The sequence below is a fragment of the Narcine bancroftii genome, chromosome 1 (genome assembly GCF_036971445.1).
Source record: "Narcine bancroftii isolate sNarBan1 chromosome 1, sNarBan1.hap1, whole genome shotgun sequence".
Taxonomy (NCBI): Eukaryota; Metazoa; Chordata; class Chondrichthyes; order Torpediniformes; family Narcinidae; genus Narcine; species Narcine bancroftii.
The window spans coordinates 78,937,824-78,953,377 of record NC_091469.1 but is presented as its reverse complement, the minus strand read 5'-3'; the positions used below and the strand labels follow the sequence as shown (position 1 = coordinate 78,953,377).

At 35.8% G+C, this 15,554-nt stretch overlaps 1 protein-coding gene across 7 annotated transcripts in view; it reads right to left on the bottom strand.

The window, feature by feature from the left end:
* Nucleotides 1-15,554, bottom strand: part of LOC138760302 (nicotinamide riboside kinase 1-like) — an 87,436-nt gene that overhangs the window by 18,968 nt on the left and 52,914 nt on the right. For 3 of the 7 annotated variants that reach the window (XM_069930710.1, XM_069930704.1, XM_069930754.1), the window contains one exon: nt 14,221-14,536. The exons of 2 other annotated variants lie outside the window; for them this stretch is intronic. In XM_069930710.1, the coding sequence (XP_069786811.1) occupies nt 14,355-14,536 (182 nt within the window). In that variant the 3' untranslated portion in view covers nt 14,221-14,354. Of the gene's footprint in view, nt 1-14,220; nt 14,797-15,554 lie in introns of those variants that run through there. 2 more of the 7 variants (XM_069930734.1, XM_069930745.1) reach the window with 2 other exon arrangements.

Below are 15,554 nucleotides of genomic sequence, written 5' to 3'. Positions count from 1 at the left end.
ACAGAGTCCAAATCTTAAATCATCCAAGATTCCTTAATCTTGCCATTGTTGCCTTTCATCCTCATTGGACCTAAAATCTCTAACTTTTAGAAGACTCCCACTTGTCAAAGTCATTTTTATCTACAAGCTCCAGTTCCCAATCTATTTTTGTTACTTTCTTCTATTAAATTTTCAGCACATAAACAACCTTAATAAATTCTGCCATTTTAAATGTTATACTAGTTTTCAATTATTAACACAATATTCCAAATGATAACTAATTTTGCTACGAATATGAAGCATCAAAATTCTTTCCCACCAATACTGGATTTTAAATTGCTAGGAATTTCCATTTCTCCTGAAGACGTTTCTTTTATTGTAATAAAAGAATTTTGGATCTTTTATAACTATTGTATTTTATTTACTATAGTATTCATTCATGACCTTGTGGAGGCATCCATTTTAAATCTAAGCCTTGCTGCAACAAATCATCTCTGACTCCCTCTAGTGGTCAGCATTATCACTTCTTTCTTTGGCTTGGCTTCGCGGACGAAGATTTATGGAGGGGGTAAAAAAGTCCACGTCAGCTGCAGGCTCGTTTGTGGCTGACCAGTCCGATGCGGGACAGGCAGACACGATTGCAGCGGTTGCAAGGGAAAATTGGTTGGTTGGGGTTGGGTGTTGGGTTTTTCCTCCTTTGCCTTTTGTCAGTGAGGTGGGCTCTGCGGTCTTCTTCAAAGGAGGCTGCTGCCCGCCAAACTGTGAGGCGCCAAGATGCACGGTTTGAGGCGTTATCAGCCCACTGGCGGTGGTCAATGTGGCAGGCACCAAGAGATTTCTTTAGGCAGTCCTTGTACCTTTTCTTTGGTGCACCTCTGTCACGGTGGCCAGTGGAGAGCTCGCCATATAATACGATCTTGGGAAGGCGATGGTCCTCCATTCTGGAGACGTGACCCATCCAGCGCAGCTGGATCTTCAGCAGCGTGGACTCGATGCTGTCGACCTCTGCCATCTCGAGTACCTCGACGTTAGGGGTGTGAGCGCTCCAATGGATGTTGAGGATGGAGCGGAGACAACGCTGGTGGAAGCGTTCTAGGAGCCGTAGGTGGTGCCGGTAGAGGACCCATGATTCGGAGCCGAACAGGAGTGTGGGTATGACAACGGCTCTGTATACGCTTATCTTTGTGAGGTTTTTCAGTTGGTTGTTTTTCCAGACTCTTTTGTGTAGTCTTCCAAAGGCGCTATTTGCCTTGGCGAGTCTGTTGTCTATCTCATTGTCGATCCTTGCATCTGATGAAATGGTGCAGCCGAGATAGGTAAACTGGTTGACCGTTTTGAGTTTTGTGTGCCCGATGGAGATGTGGGGGGGCTGGTAGTCATGGTGGGGAGCTGGCTGATGGAGGACCTCAGTTTTCTTCAGGCTGACTTCCAGGCCAAACATTTTGGCAGTTTCCGCAAAGCAGGACGTCAAGCGCTGAAGAGCTGGCTCTGAATGGGCAACTAAAGCGGCATCATCTGCAAAGAGTAGTTCACGGACAAGTTTCTCTTGTGTCTTGGTGTGAGCTTGCAGGCGCCTCAGATTGAAGAGACTGCCATCCGTGCGGTACCGGATGTAAACAGCGTCTTCATTGTTGGGGTCTTTCATGGCTTGGTTCAGCATCATGCTGAAGAAGATTGAAAAGAGGGTTGGTGCGAGAACACAGCCTTGCTTCACGCCATTGTTAATGGAGAAGGGTTCAGAGAGCTCATTGCTGTATCTGACCCGACCTTGTTGGTTTTCGTGCAGTTGGATAATCATGTTGAGGAACTTTGGGGGACATCCCACCCTGGATGAGACATATAAGGCAATCGAACAACTGAAAAGTGGCAAAGCAGCAGGTATGGATGGAATCCCCCCAGAGATCTGGAAGGCTGGCAGCAAATCTCTGCATGCCAAACTGCATGAGTTTTTCAAGCTTTGTTGGGACCAAGGTAAACTGCCTCAGGATCTTCGTGATGCCACCATCATCACCCTGTACAAAAACAAAGGCGAGAAATCAGACTGCTCAAACTACAGGGGAATCACGTTGCTCTCCATTGCAGGCAAAATCTTCGCTAGGATTCTACTAAATAGAATAATACCTAGTGTCGCTGAGAATATTCTCCCAGAATCACAGTGCGGCTTTCGCGCAAACAGAGGAACCACTGACATGGTCTTTGCCCTCAGACAGCTCCAAGAAAAGTGCAGAGAACAAAACAAAGGACTCTACATCACCTTTGTTGACCTCACCAAAGCCTTCGACACCGTGAGCAGGAAAGGGCTTTGGCAAATACTAGCATTATCACTAGCACTCTATTATTAAATCCCCTTCCTTGAGATGTTTAATCTAACAACATGGCACACTTATACAGTATTCATTTCAACTGTTACGAGCCCAAAGGACCCCAAAACAGAGCAGCAATAGATATTCACCAAGACAAATGGTCACTGAAACAAAAGTTGCTTTTAATTATCTTTAAACATAAAGAGTATCACACTTTAACTTATCACTATTGATTTAACTTACCTAACTTAGCCCCCTTCTAATTCTAACCGCACGTGTATGTAATGTATGTGTAAGTTCAGAAAGGTTCTTTGATTCACAATCCAATCTTACTTCTAATTTCTTCAAGTTCACTGATTACAGGCAATTCTTAAACTGTACACAGAATTTAACATTTATAAAGTTCACCAGGCTTTGATGCTTGAAAGGTAAATGGTTACAGCTCAGGAAGGATCTTGTCAGTTTTCAGAAAGAGATTTGTTGTTCGCTGTACACCCACAACTGATTCCTTGTAACCAGCCACTTCAGTGTCTTGCCGAAGAAACTTGCCTCATCAAAGTTTTCAAGATAATAATGTCTTTCTTTCAGGTCACACAGAGTTCCTTCCTGTTTCTCTTATTTCCATTAGACAGCCAGCATGAACCACAAGAGCTTTGACCAGGCTGAACTAAGCAGTCACACCCACCTGCTGCTGAATGTAAAACTGCAGAACTAATATCTCTGTCTCTCTGAGAGAAAGCCTGCTTGACTCTCTTTGCTTGCAAAACCACATGACCATCTTAGAACAGCAAATTGCCCTGCAGACAATCTGTGGCTCCAATAAGTTCTTTCATCTGTTGCCTTTTTGCCAACAACAATCCATTAGTGAAGTCTCTTGGGCACTCTCAAAAGCTTTTGTAAAGGTGCTTGGTGCCGGCCTGTCTTGCATGGTCAGAGCTCCAGTATTTTAAATAAGATCTGCTTTATAGTGCTTGTATGTTAACTACACTTAAAAAAAACCTCCCCAATTTATCTCCGAAGAACATATCTATATACTGTTACACTTTCCCCCTTCAAAGGAATTTTAACTCTTGAGTTAAAATTCAGTTATAACTAAACTGTCTTAGAGATATAGAGATAACAATACACAATATATATAACATGTTATAATATAGTAATCCAATGTTGAGAGTATATATTTCTATACCTGTTCAATTTTAACATCTTGACAAATAATCTGCTATCACATTATTTGTACATCTGATATGATTAATTTACATATTATATTCTTGTAATATTAAACTCCAGTTTAACAAACTTCTATTTTTATTCTTCATTTTATTCAAAAACACCAGAGAATTGTGGACAGTAAATATCACAATTGGTTCATGAGAGGTACTGAGATATACATCAAAATTCTGCAGAGCAAATATTATAGACAACAGTTCTTTTTCAATACTGGAATAGTTCCTTTGATGAACATTGATTTTTTTTTTGATAAGTAGGCAACTGCATGGTCAATTTAACTATGTTTTTGTAATATAACTGCACCTGCTGCCCCCTCACTGGCATCCAATGCTAAAAAAAAATGGTCTGTCAAAAGCAGGAGATTTTGACACGGGTAATGGCATAGCATCTCCTTTAAATTTTCCAAAGTTGTCTGACAAACTTTAGTCCACACAAATTTCTCCCCTTTCGTCACAAGATTGGTTAAAGGAAGAGCAACCACAGCAAAATTTTCTATAATATCCTGCCATTCCTAAAAACCTTCTCACTACTTTCTTGCCATTGAGAAAAGGAAATTCAGAAATAGCATTAACCTTATCTTAAATAAGTGCAACTTTGCCATGACCAACTACATGACCCAAGTATGTTACAATGGCATTTGCAAATTGACTTTTTGCTAAATTAACAGTTAAGTTTGCTTTGGATAATCTTGCAAAAAAATTTGTCCAGTACCCTTTGATGTTCTTCCCATGTGTCACTTTTTGTGACCGCCAAGTCATCAATATAAGCATCTGTATGTGTTAACCCTTGGATTACCAAATTAATAAGCCTTTGGAATGTTGCAGGGGCATTTGTCATACCAAAAGGTAACACATTATACTCGCATAACCCGGAAGGAGTTACAAAAACCAAAATATTCTTTCCTCTCTAAGTTAGAGGCACACACAAGTAACTCTTCAACAAATCCAACTTAGTAAGAAATTTAGCTTTTCCAATTTTATCAATACAGTCATCTATTCTCGGAATAGGATAGGCATCTGTTTTAGTTACTGAATTAATCTTCCTGTAATCTGTACAGAACCTAGCAGTTCCATCTAGCTTTGGTACCAGAATACAAGGAGAACTCCAGTCTCAACATATATTCCACCTCCTGATCCATGATTTTATACTTTTGAATGTTTATTCTATATGGGTGTTGTTTTATGGGTCTTGCTTCACCCACGTCCACATCATGATAAATCACTATTGATTTAACTAACCTAACTTAGCCCCCTTCTAATTCTAAGCGTACGTATTTGTAATATAAGTGTAAGTTCAGAAAAGTTCTTTGATTCACAGTCCACTCTCACTTCTCATTCCTCCCAAGTTCACTGGTTGCAGGCAATTCTTGTACTGTGCACAGAATTTAACATTTATAAACTTTACCAGGCTTCAGTGCTTGAAAGGTAAATGGTTACCGCTCAGGAAGGTTCTTGTTAGTTTTCAGGGAGAGATTTGTTGTTTGCTGCACACCCACAACTAATTCCTTTTTAATCAGCCACTTCAGTGCCTTGCCAAAGAAACCTTCCCCCTCAAGGTTCTTCAGATGATAACCTATTTCTTTCAGGTCACCACACAGTTCCTTCTTGTTTCTCTTATTTCAAGTGAAACATTAGACAGCCAGTCCTCTCCTCTTGCATGAGCCACAAAGGTTTTGACCAGGCTGAACTAAGCATTTACAACCCATCTTCCAAAATGGGGTTTTCCACAAGCTTTCCAACTTGTCCTATTCCAGTCCCAGTTGCTGCTGCTGACTGTAAAACTGTAGAACTGATATATATATATATCTCTCTCTCTAAGAGAAAGCCTGTTTGACTTGCTCTGCTTGCAAAACCATAGGACCCTCTTAGAACAGCAATTCCCCTCCCGGCAATCTGCGGCTCCAAAAAGTTATTTCATTTGTTGCATTTTTGTAAACAACAATCCATTAACGAAGTCTCTTGTGCGCTCTGCAAAGCTTTTGCAAAAGCTGTTGGCCCCACATGTCTAGCATGAACAGAGCTCCAGTATTTTAACTAAGATCTAATTTAAAATGTTTGTATGTGACCTACACTAAAAAAAAAACCTGCCCCAATTTATCTCCCAAAAACATATCTATGTACAATACAAACACATCATAATCTGTGACACAATTTAAAGTTCAACACAAACATCAGCAGCACAAAGTTTTATGTTTGCAGTTCCTTTTCTTTTAGAGATTCTGTCTGTCAGGTGCTTTGATAACACTTGTGTATCGCTGGTCCACTACTGTCTAGCACTAGTGGTGTTCTTGCAGTGTCTCTTGCGTTTTTGGCAGGCTCGTTCGATTCCTCCTCAGTATTTGACCATCCTCTGTTCTGACAGTGTAGGATCTTGGATTTACTTCTTCAAGAACAGTAGTTTTTTTGTTCCAAGTGTTGGAATCTCTGAGTCTCACTGTGTCATGTTGTGCCAGTGACCCTAAGCTTCTTGCTGATGTCATAGTTTGGATCTTATCTCCATTACAGACATTTTTGTTTCCATTTGGCAACTTCGACATCTCTGTTCTTGTTTTATCTGCAAAGTAGGGAAGTGTGGTGCGTAGTCTACATCCCATCAGAAGCTCATGTTTAAGTGGTTAAGTTCCATAACTCAATAGAGCTAGATATGTCTTATGCTTTCTTGAGCAACTGCTTAATTATGTAAACTCATTTCTTTGCTTTGCCATTTGACTGTGGATGCAGAAGTCACATGTCAAAAATCATACTCTTATGCAAAGTTCTGGAATTCTCTACAACTGTAGTATGATCCATTGTCACTGTAGATAATTTGAGGAATTCCATCTCTTGCAAAGATCAATTTCATGTATTTGATCACACAAGCAGCAGATATGTTAGGAAGCAGTGCAATCTTCGGATAGTTCAATAGATAGTCAACAAGCAGTAAGAAATTATTTCCATCCACGTGGAACATAAAGTCCAAACTTTCGGATTTGGTTCCACTGGTAAGTCAGTTATTATCATGGGTTTCATTGTCTGCTTAGTGTGATTGTTCAAACAGGTCTCACAGCTTGAAACCATCCTGTTAAAGTCAGTGTTTATCCCTAGCCAATAAACAGCCGTTCTGTCCTTTCTTGTGCACACTTTTTAGCCTCTCTTGTTGCACTGATTGAACAATGATAATTCTGCTCTGTCTGAGTAGAAGCCCATTGACAACATTCAAGTCTGATGTTGTAGTATGGCTAACATTCAACTCTAGGCCATCCTTCATTCAGATTCTTATTTTAATTTTAATTTTTTATTTTTGCACTGAGTCATATCAATAACAACATCCACAAATGATCATCAACAATATATACATAGTGACTTTTTTTCTTTTCCCCCACTTCCTCTCTCCCCTACTCCACCCTCATCAAAAATCAATAAATGATAAAACACTTAAAGCAAAGAAATAACCAAAAAGAAAGTTGAATCATCTACTTTCACATATTTAAATCTTATTGTGCTCATAATTATTTTGTTTTACGAGATGGAGGTATGTAGTCGGCATTCTCCAACATATTTTATGTCTGGTTCCCAAATTTGTTCGAATAATGTACACCTGTCTGTCAGATTGTATGTATTTTTTTTCCAATGGAATACACTTGTTTATTTCTGTATACCACTGTTGTATTTTAAAGTTTGTTTCCAATTTCCAGGTTGTCATAATACATTTTTTGGCTACTGCTAGCACTACCATAATAAATTTTATATGGGCTTTGTCTAATTTTGGTCCTCATTTTTTGTCTTTTATTTTAACAGAAATTCTTTGGGATCTTTTGGTACATTATTTTTTGTGATTTTGTTTACTATTAGGTTTAGATCTTCCCAGAAAGTTTTTACTTTTGAGAATGTCCAAATTGCATGCAATGTTGATCCAATCGCTTTTTTGCAATGAAAAAATCTATCCAATGCTGTTGGGTACCATTCTTTTCATTTCTGAGGAGTAATAAATAATCTATGTAGCCAGTTATATTGAATCATACATAATCTAGTATTTATCATGTCCTCATTGTTCTTATACGCAACTTCTCCCATGTTTCATTCTTTGTATCTGTTATAAATCTTTTTCCCAACTTTGTTTCGGTTTATACTTTATTTCATCTTCTTCTTTATATTGTAATTTGATGTACATGTTAGTAATAAATGTTTTAATTATCATTGTGCCTGTGATTAAATATTCATAGTTGCTACTTTCTGGTAATCTCAAGCAATTTCCCATTATATCTTTTAGATAAGTTTTCAATTGGCAATATGTAAACATTGTACTTTGTGTTATTCCATATTTATCTTATAATTGCTCAAATGTTAATAAATTATTTCCAAAAACGCAATCTTATATTTTCATTTTTTTTTTCACAGTGAACCATATCAATCAAAATACATACAAACATTTCCCTCTTAAATATACAGAGTGGCATTTTCTCCTCTTTTTTTCCCCCTACCTTCCCTCCCCCCTCCAAACCCATTAAACATATACAATATAATAAAACCATTAAACAATGTCATCACACAATGAAAATAAACAAGAAAAATGTGTCATCTACTTTTACACAGTGGATCAAGTCATTTTGTCTTCTTATCATTTTAGGGGGTGGCGGTCCGAGGCAAGCCCTCTCTGTTATGTTCCATGTACAGCTCCCAAATTTGCTCAAATAATGTGACTTTATTTTTTAAATTATATGTTATTTTTTTCCAATGGAATACATTTATTCATTTCCATGTACCATTGCTGTATTCTCAGGCTCTCTTCTGATTTCCAAGTTGACATTATATATATTTTTGCTACAGCTAAGGCTATCATAATATATCCTTTTTGCGCTTCATGCAGTTTGAGGCCTATTACTTAGAAGAAAGATCTCTAGATTTTTTGGAATGTTGCTTTTTGTGATTTTATTTAATACCTGATTTAGATCTTCCCAAAACTTTTTCACTTTCTCACATGCCCAAATTGCATGTTCTCATTTCTTTCTTACATCAAAAACATCTATCTGATAATGTTGGATCCCATTTTTTGAACTTTTAGGGCATGATATATAACCTGTGTAACCAATTATACTGTATCAATAGTAAGGTTGTGTTTATTATATTCTTCATATTTCCAGAGTATAACTTTTCCCATATTTCATTTTTTATCTTTATGTTTAAATCTTTTTCCCACTTCTGTTTCGGTTTATAGCTTATTTCATCATTCTTGCAGCTTGATGTACATGTTCGTTATAAATCTTTTTATTATCATTGTGTCTGTAATCACATATTCAAAGCTGCTTCCTTCTGGTAATCTCAGTCTGTTTCCCAATTTATCTTTTAAGTCGGCTTTCAGTTGATGGTATGCAAACATTGTACCATGAGTTATTCCATATTTGTACTTCAACTGTTCAAATGTTAATAAATTATTTCCCAAAAAACAATTTTCTATTCTTCTGATTCCTTTTCTCTCCCATTCTCTAAAGGAAAGGTTATCTATTGTAAAAGGGATTAGTGGGTTTTGTGTCAATAACAATTTTGGTAGTTGGTAATTTGTTTTTTCCTTTCTCAGTGAATCTTCTTCCATATATTGAGTAAATGATGCAATACGGGTGAGCTTTTATATTGAACCATCTTTTCATTCCACTTATAAAGTATATGTTCAGGTACCTTCTCCCCTATTTTATCTAGCTCTATCTTAGTCCAATCTGGTTTTTCCCTTGTCTGATAAAAATCTGATAAATACCTTAATTATGCTGCTCTATAATAATTTTTTAAGTTTGGTAACTGCAAACCACCTTGGTTGTACCACTCTGTTAATTTATCTAATGCTATCATCAGTTTCCCCCGTTTCCATAAAAATTTCCTTATTATTCTCTTTAGTTCATTGAAGAATTTCTCTGTTAAGGGAATTGGTAATGATTGAAATAAGTACTGTATCCTTGGGAAGACATTCATTTTAATCCAATTTACCCTCCATATCAACGTAAGTGATAATTCTTCCCAATGTTCTAAATCTTCCTGTAATTTCTTTATTAATGGCTGATAATTTAATTTGTATGAGTTGCTTAAATTATTATCTAATCTAATACCTAGGTATCGGATTGCTTATGTTTGCCATTTAAATGGTGATTCTTTTTAAAATTCTGTATAATCTGCATTACTCATTGGCATCGCTTCGCTTTTATTTGCGTTGATCTTGTACCCCAATATTTCTCCATATTCCTTCTGTTTCTTATGTAGTTCTTTTATTGATATTTCTGGTTCTGTTAAGTATACTATGATGTCATCTGCAAATAAACTGGTTTTATACTCCTTCTCCTTTATTTTTATCCCTTTTATTTTATTTTCTATTCTATCAGTTCTGCCAATGGTTCTATTGCTAAAGCGAAGAGTGAGGGAGATAGTGAACATCCCTGCCTAGTTTACCTACTTAATTTAAATTGGTTCGACACATATCCATTTACTGTCACCTTTGCCAATGGTCCATTATATAATGCTTTAATCCAATGAAAATATTTTTCTGGTAGATTGAACCTCTGTAATACTTTGAATAGATAATTCCATTCTACCCTGTCAAAGGCTTTTTCTGTGTCTAAAGCAACAGCCACTATTGGCATCTTATTTCCTTGAACTGCATGAATTAAATTAATAAATTTACAGATATTATCTGCTGTTCGTCTTTACTTAATAAATCCAGTTTGATCTTGTTTTACTATTTTTGGTACACAGTCAGCCAATCTGTTTTGCTATCATCTTATAATTTTGCTATTATCTTATAATCTGAATTAAGTAGAGATATTGGTCTATATGATGCTGGTTTTAGTGGATCCTTCCCCATCTTTGGTATTACTGTAATTATTGCTGTCTTACATGAATTTGGCAAGTTTTGTGTTTCTTCTATTTGGTTCATTACTTCAAGGAGAGGAGGAATTAATAACTTTTTTAATGTTTTATAGAATTCTATTGGGAATCCATCCTCTCCAGGCGTTTTATTGTTCGGCAGCTTTTTTAATATATCCTGTACTTCCTCTATTTCAAATGGTTTTATCAGCTTGTCTTGCTCCTCTTCTTGCAATTTCAGCAGTTCAATTTTAGCTAAAAACTCTTCTACTTTATCATCTTTCCCCTCGTTCTCAGTTTGGTATAATTGTTCATAAAATTCCTTAAAGTTCTCATTAATCTCCATTGGATTATATGTAATTTGTTTGTCCTTTTTCCTCGATGCTAATACAAATCTTTTAGCTTGTTCTGTTTTAAGTTGCCAGGCTAATATTTTGTGTGTTTTTCACCTAGCTCATAATACTTTTGCTTTATTTTCATTATATTCTTCTCCACCTTATTCATTTGTAATGTTTCATTTTTTTTTGTCTGCCAATTTTCTTTTTGTTATATCATCCCTTGTTGCTAGTTCTTTTTCTGTACTTACTATCTCCCTTTCCAACTGTTCTATTTCCTGATTGTAGTCCTTTTTCATCTTAGTTACATAACTTATTATCTGCCCTCACCTCATTTCCATTTTCATTGCATCCCATAATATAAATTTGTCTTTCACTGATTCCGTATTTATTTCAAAGAACATTTTAATTTGGCGTTCAATAAATTCTCTAAATTCCTGTCTTTTAAGTAGTATGGAGTTTAATCTCCATCTATATGTTCTTGCTGGGATGTCCTCCAGTTCTAATACTAATAACAGGGGTGAATGATCAGATAGCAATCTAGCTTTATATTCAGTTTTTCTAACTCTCCCTTGAATATGGGCTGACAACAAAGACATATCAATCCTTGAGTATGTTTTATGCCTACTCGAATAATATGAGTATTCCTTCTCCCTTGGGTACTGCCTCCTCCATATATCCTTAAGTTGAATTTCCTGCATTGATTTAACCATAAATTTGGCCACTTTATTCTTTTTGCTAGTCTTTTGTCCAGTTTTATCCAACATTGTAATCAAATTAAGGTTAAAAGTCCCCTCCTATCAATATATTCCCCTGCGTATCTACAATCTTCAAAACGATATCTTGCATAAACTTTTGATTCTCTTCATTAGATGCATACATATTGATCAAATTCCAAAACTCTGAATATATCTGACACTTTATCATTACATACCTCCCTGCTGGATCTATTATTTCCTCCTCTATTTTGATTGGTACATTTTTATTAATATAGCTACACCTCTGGCTTTTGAATTATATGATGCTCCCGCTACGTGCCCTACCCAATCTCTCTTTAATTTATTATGTTCCACTTCAGTTAGATGTGTTTCCTGCACAAATGCTATGTTTATTTTTTATTTTTTCAGGAAATTTAATAGCCTTTTTTGTTTAATTTGGCTATATATTCCATTAATATTTATAGTCATATAGTTCAACATGGCCATCTCATATTGTGTTTACACCACATTTCTGCTTCCTCACCACCACCACCATCCCTCTTTTCCCCATTTTCATCTCTCAGTTTTCCCTTTTTAAACTCAATGTATGACAACACATTTAAAACATAAAATACTCCAACAACTCCCACATCCAATATTACCTTAACCCCCAAATACCCCCCCCTCCTCCTAAGTTGGTCCATATCCCTTGCCGGGCAACCACAACTCCCCTCTCCATCTGGATTTCACTTTGACAGTTATTCTCTCCCACCCAACCCCCCCCAGAAAACACTTTTTTCTTCAAAGTTCACCCTCTTTTTTTTCCCTTACTTCCTTTCTTCCCTTTTCTTTCTCTTCTTTAGTTCTTACATATACATTATTTTTACATCTTTATATGTATTTTATCGCCGTTCTTCATTTTTGTTTTATCTCTTCATCTCTCCTTCTGTCCTGCAGGTGTTCTGCAGATTCTCGTGCTTCCTCCAGATCCGAGAACAATCTGTTTTTCTCCCCAGGGATAAATATTTTAAGTACAGCTGGATATCTTAACATAAATTTATAACCTTTTTTCCATAGGATCGATTTTGCTGTAGTAAACTCCTTCCTCTTCTTTAAGAGTTCAAAACTTATGTCTGGTTAAAAAGATATTTTTGACCCTTGTATTCCAATGGTTTTTTGTCTTCTCTAATTTTATTTATTGCCCGCTCCAGTATATTTTCTCTTGTCATACATCTCAAAAATGTTACTAAAACGGATCTTGGTTTTTGATGTGTCTGTGGTTTTGGAGCTAGTGTTCAGTGTGCCCTTTCTATTTCCATTCCTTCCTGTATCTCTGTCATTCCCAGGACCTTTGGGATCCATTCTTTAATCTTCTATTTTCTTGATTCCTTTTCTATTCCATTCCTTGAAAAATAAATTGTCTATTGTAAAGGGGATTAATGAGTTTCGTGTTAATATAATTTTTGGTATTTGATAATTTATCTTTTTTTCTTCCAGGTGTATTCTTTTCCATAATTTAAGTATGTGATGTAGTACTGGTGAATTATTATATTGCACCAATTTTTCATCCCATTTATAAAGTATGTGTTCCGGGATATTTTCTCCCAATTTGTCTAATTATATCTTAGTCCAGCCCGGTTTTTCTCCTCTCTGATTAAAATCTGATAAGTACCTTAATTGTACCGCCCTGTAGTAATTTTTGAAATTTGGTAGCTGTAACCCTTCTTGTTTGTAGCTCCATGTTATTTTTTCTGGCACTATTCTTGAATTCTTACCTTTCCATAAAAATTTCCTTACTATTTTCTTCAGTTTTGCAAAAATTTTCTGTCAGGGGAATTGGTAATGTTTGGTATAGATATTGCACTCGTGGGAACACATTCATCTTAATAAAGTTTACTCTTCCTATTAAAGTTAACGGTAGTTCTTTCCAATTCTCTAAATTTTCCTGTATTTTTTAAATTAATGATTCATAATTTAACTTGTATAAATGTTTTAGGTTGATATCTATTTTGATACCAAGGTAATGTATCGCCTGTGATTGCCATTTGAAAAGGATACTTTTTAAAATTAAAAAGAAATATAATTGGGAAGTAGAACAGTTGCAGAAAGAGATAACAATCACAGAAAAGGAATTAACAGAAAGAGAAGATACAGAGAAAATGAGAGAAATGACAGAGAAAAAAATTAAAATATGAAACATTACAATCATATAAAGTAGAGAAAAATATAATGAAAACAAATCAAAAATATTATGAACTGGGAGAGAAAATACACAAAATATTGGCCTGGCAATTTAAAACAGAACAAGCTCAAAGAACCATTCTAGCGACAAGAAAAGACAATAACCAGATCACACATAATCCATTTGAGATTAATGAAAATTTTAAGAGATTCTATAAACAATTATACCAAACTGAAAATAAAGAAAAAAAATGACAACATTGATGAAATTTTTATCTAACATTGAACTACCACATCTACAAATAGAAGAACAAAATAAATTGACAAAACCTTTTAAGACTGAAGATATATTAATAAAACTACTAAACAATAAAACACCAGGTAAAGATGGATTCCCTATAGAGTTTTATAAAGTTTTTAAGGATCTATTAATCCCTCCCCTCCTAGAAGTAATAAATCAAGTAGAAGAGAATCATGTATAACAGCAATAATTACAGTAATCCCAAAAAAGGGAAAAGACCTGCTATTGCCATCTTCATACAGACCGATATCATTATTGAATACAGATTATAAATTAATAGCAAAAGTATTCACAAACAGACTGAATGATTGTGCATCGAAACTATTAAGGCAAGACAAAACTGGAATTGTTAAAAAAAAGACAAGCAGCTGATAATGTTTCTAAACTTATTAATTTAATACATGCAGCACAAATAAATAAAATGCCAATGGTAGCTGTTACGTTAGATGCAGAGAAAGCCTTTGATAGGGTAGAGTGGAACTATTTGTTTAAAGTGATGCAAAAATTTAAACTACCCGGAAAAATTTATTAACAACATTATATAATGGACCGTTAGCAAAGGTAGTAATAAATGGATATGTATCAGATCTCTTTAAATTAAGCAGGTCAACAAGACAGGGATGCCCATTATCCCCTTCACTGTTCGCTTTGGTTATTGAGCTGCTAGCAGAGTTGATAAGGAAGGAAACTATGATAAAAGGAATAAAAATAAAAGAGAAAGAATATAAAATCAGCCTATTTTCAGATGACATCATAGTATATTTAACAGAACCAGTTAAGTCAATTAAAAAAAAACTACATATGAAACTGAAAAAATATGGAGATATCAGGGTACAAGATTAACACCAATAAAAGTGAAGTGATGCCAATGAACAAAATTGATTCTTCATTCAGATTCTTGATGACCTTCTGTAGAACTGTGTCCTTTTCTGTTTCAGCTCGAATCTGCTTGGATTTTATGTCAGATAGGGGAAGAGATTCAGTGATCAGGTTCACGTGGACATTCACATCTGTCTCTGTAGAACTCTCATTCTGTGCTTCATTCTGCCTCATTGCCCTGGATAGCGCATCAGCTAAAACAATATGTTTCCCTGGTGTGTACATCAATTCAAAGTCATAACATTGTAGCTTTATCATCAGTCTTTGGATTCGCCGCGACATTTCACTGAGATTTTTCTTGATTAACATTATTATTGGCTTGTGGCCTGTATTTCCACCCTCTTGCTTCCTATATCTCATTTTTTTGTTTATGTGTATATTATGTTGTGTTTGTATTTTATATTGTATTGTATGTTTTTGGGAGAAAAATTCCAGCAGGTTTTTTTTAATGTAGGTCACATACAAACACTTTAAAACAGATCTTATTTAAAATACTGGAGCTCTGTTCATTCTACACAGGCAAGCACCAAGAGCTATTGCAAAAGCTTTGGAGAGTGCCCAAGAAAATTCACTAATGGATTGTTGTTTTCAAAAAGGCAACAGATGAAAGAACTCGTCGTAGCCACAGGCTGTCTGTAGTGGAATTTGCTGTTCTAAGAGAGCCATGTGGTTTTGCAAGCAGAGAGTGTAAAACGAGAGAGAGAGAGAGAGAGAGAATTCAGTTCTGTAGTTTTACAGTCAGCAGCAGCAGTTGGGACTGGAACAGGACAAGCTGGCAAGTTCGTGGAAAACCCCATTTGGAAGACATGTTGTGACTGCCCTTGTGG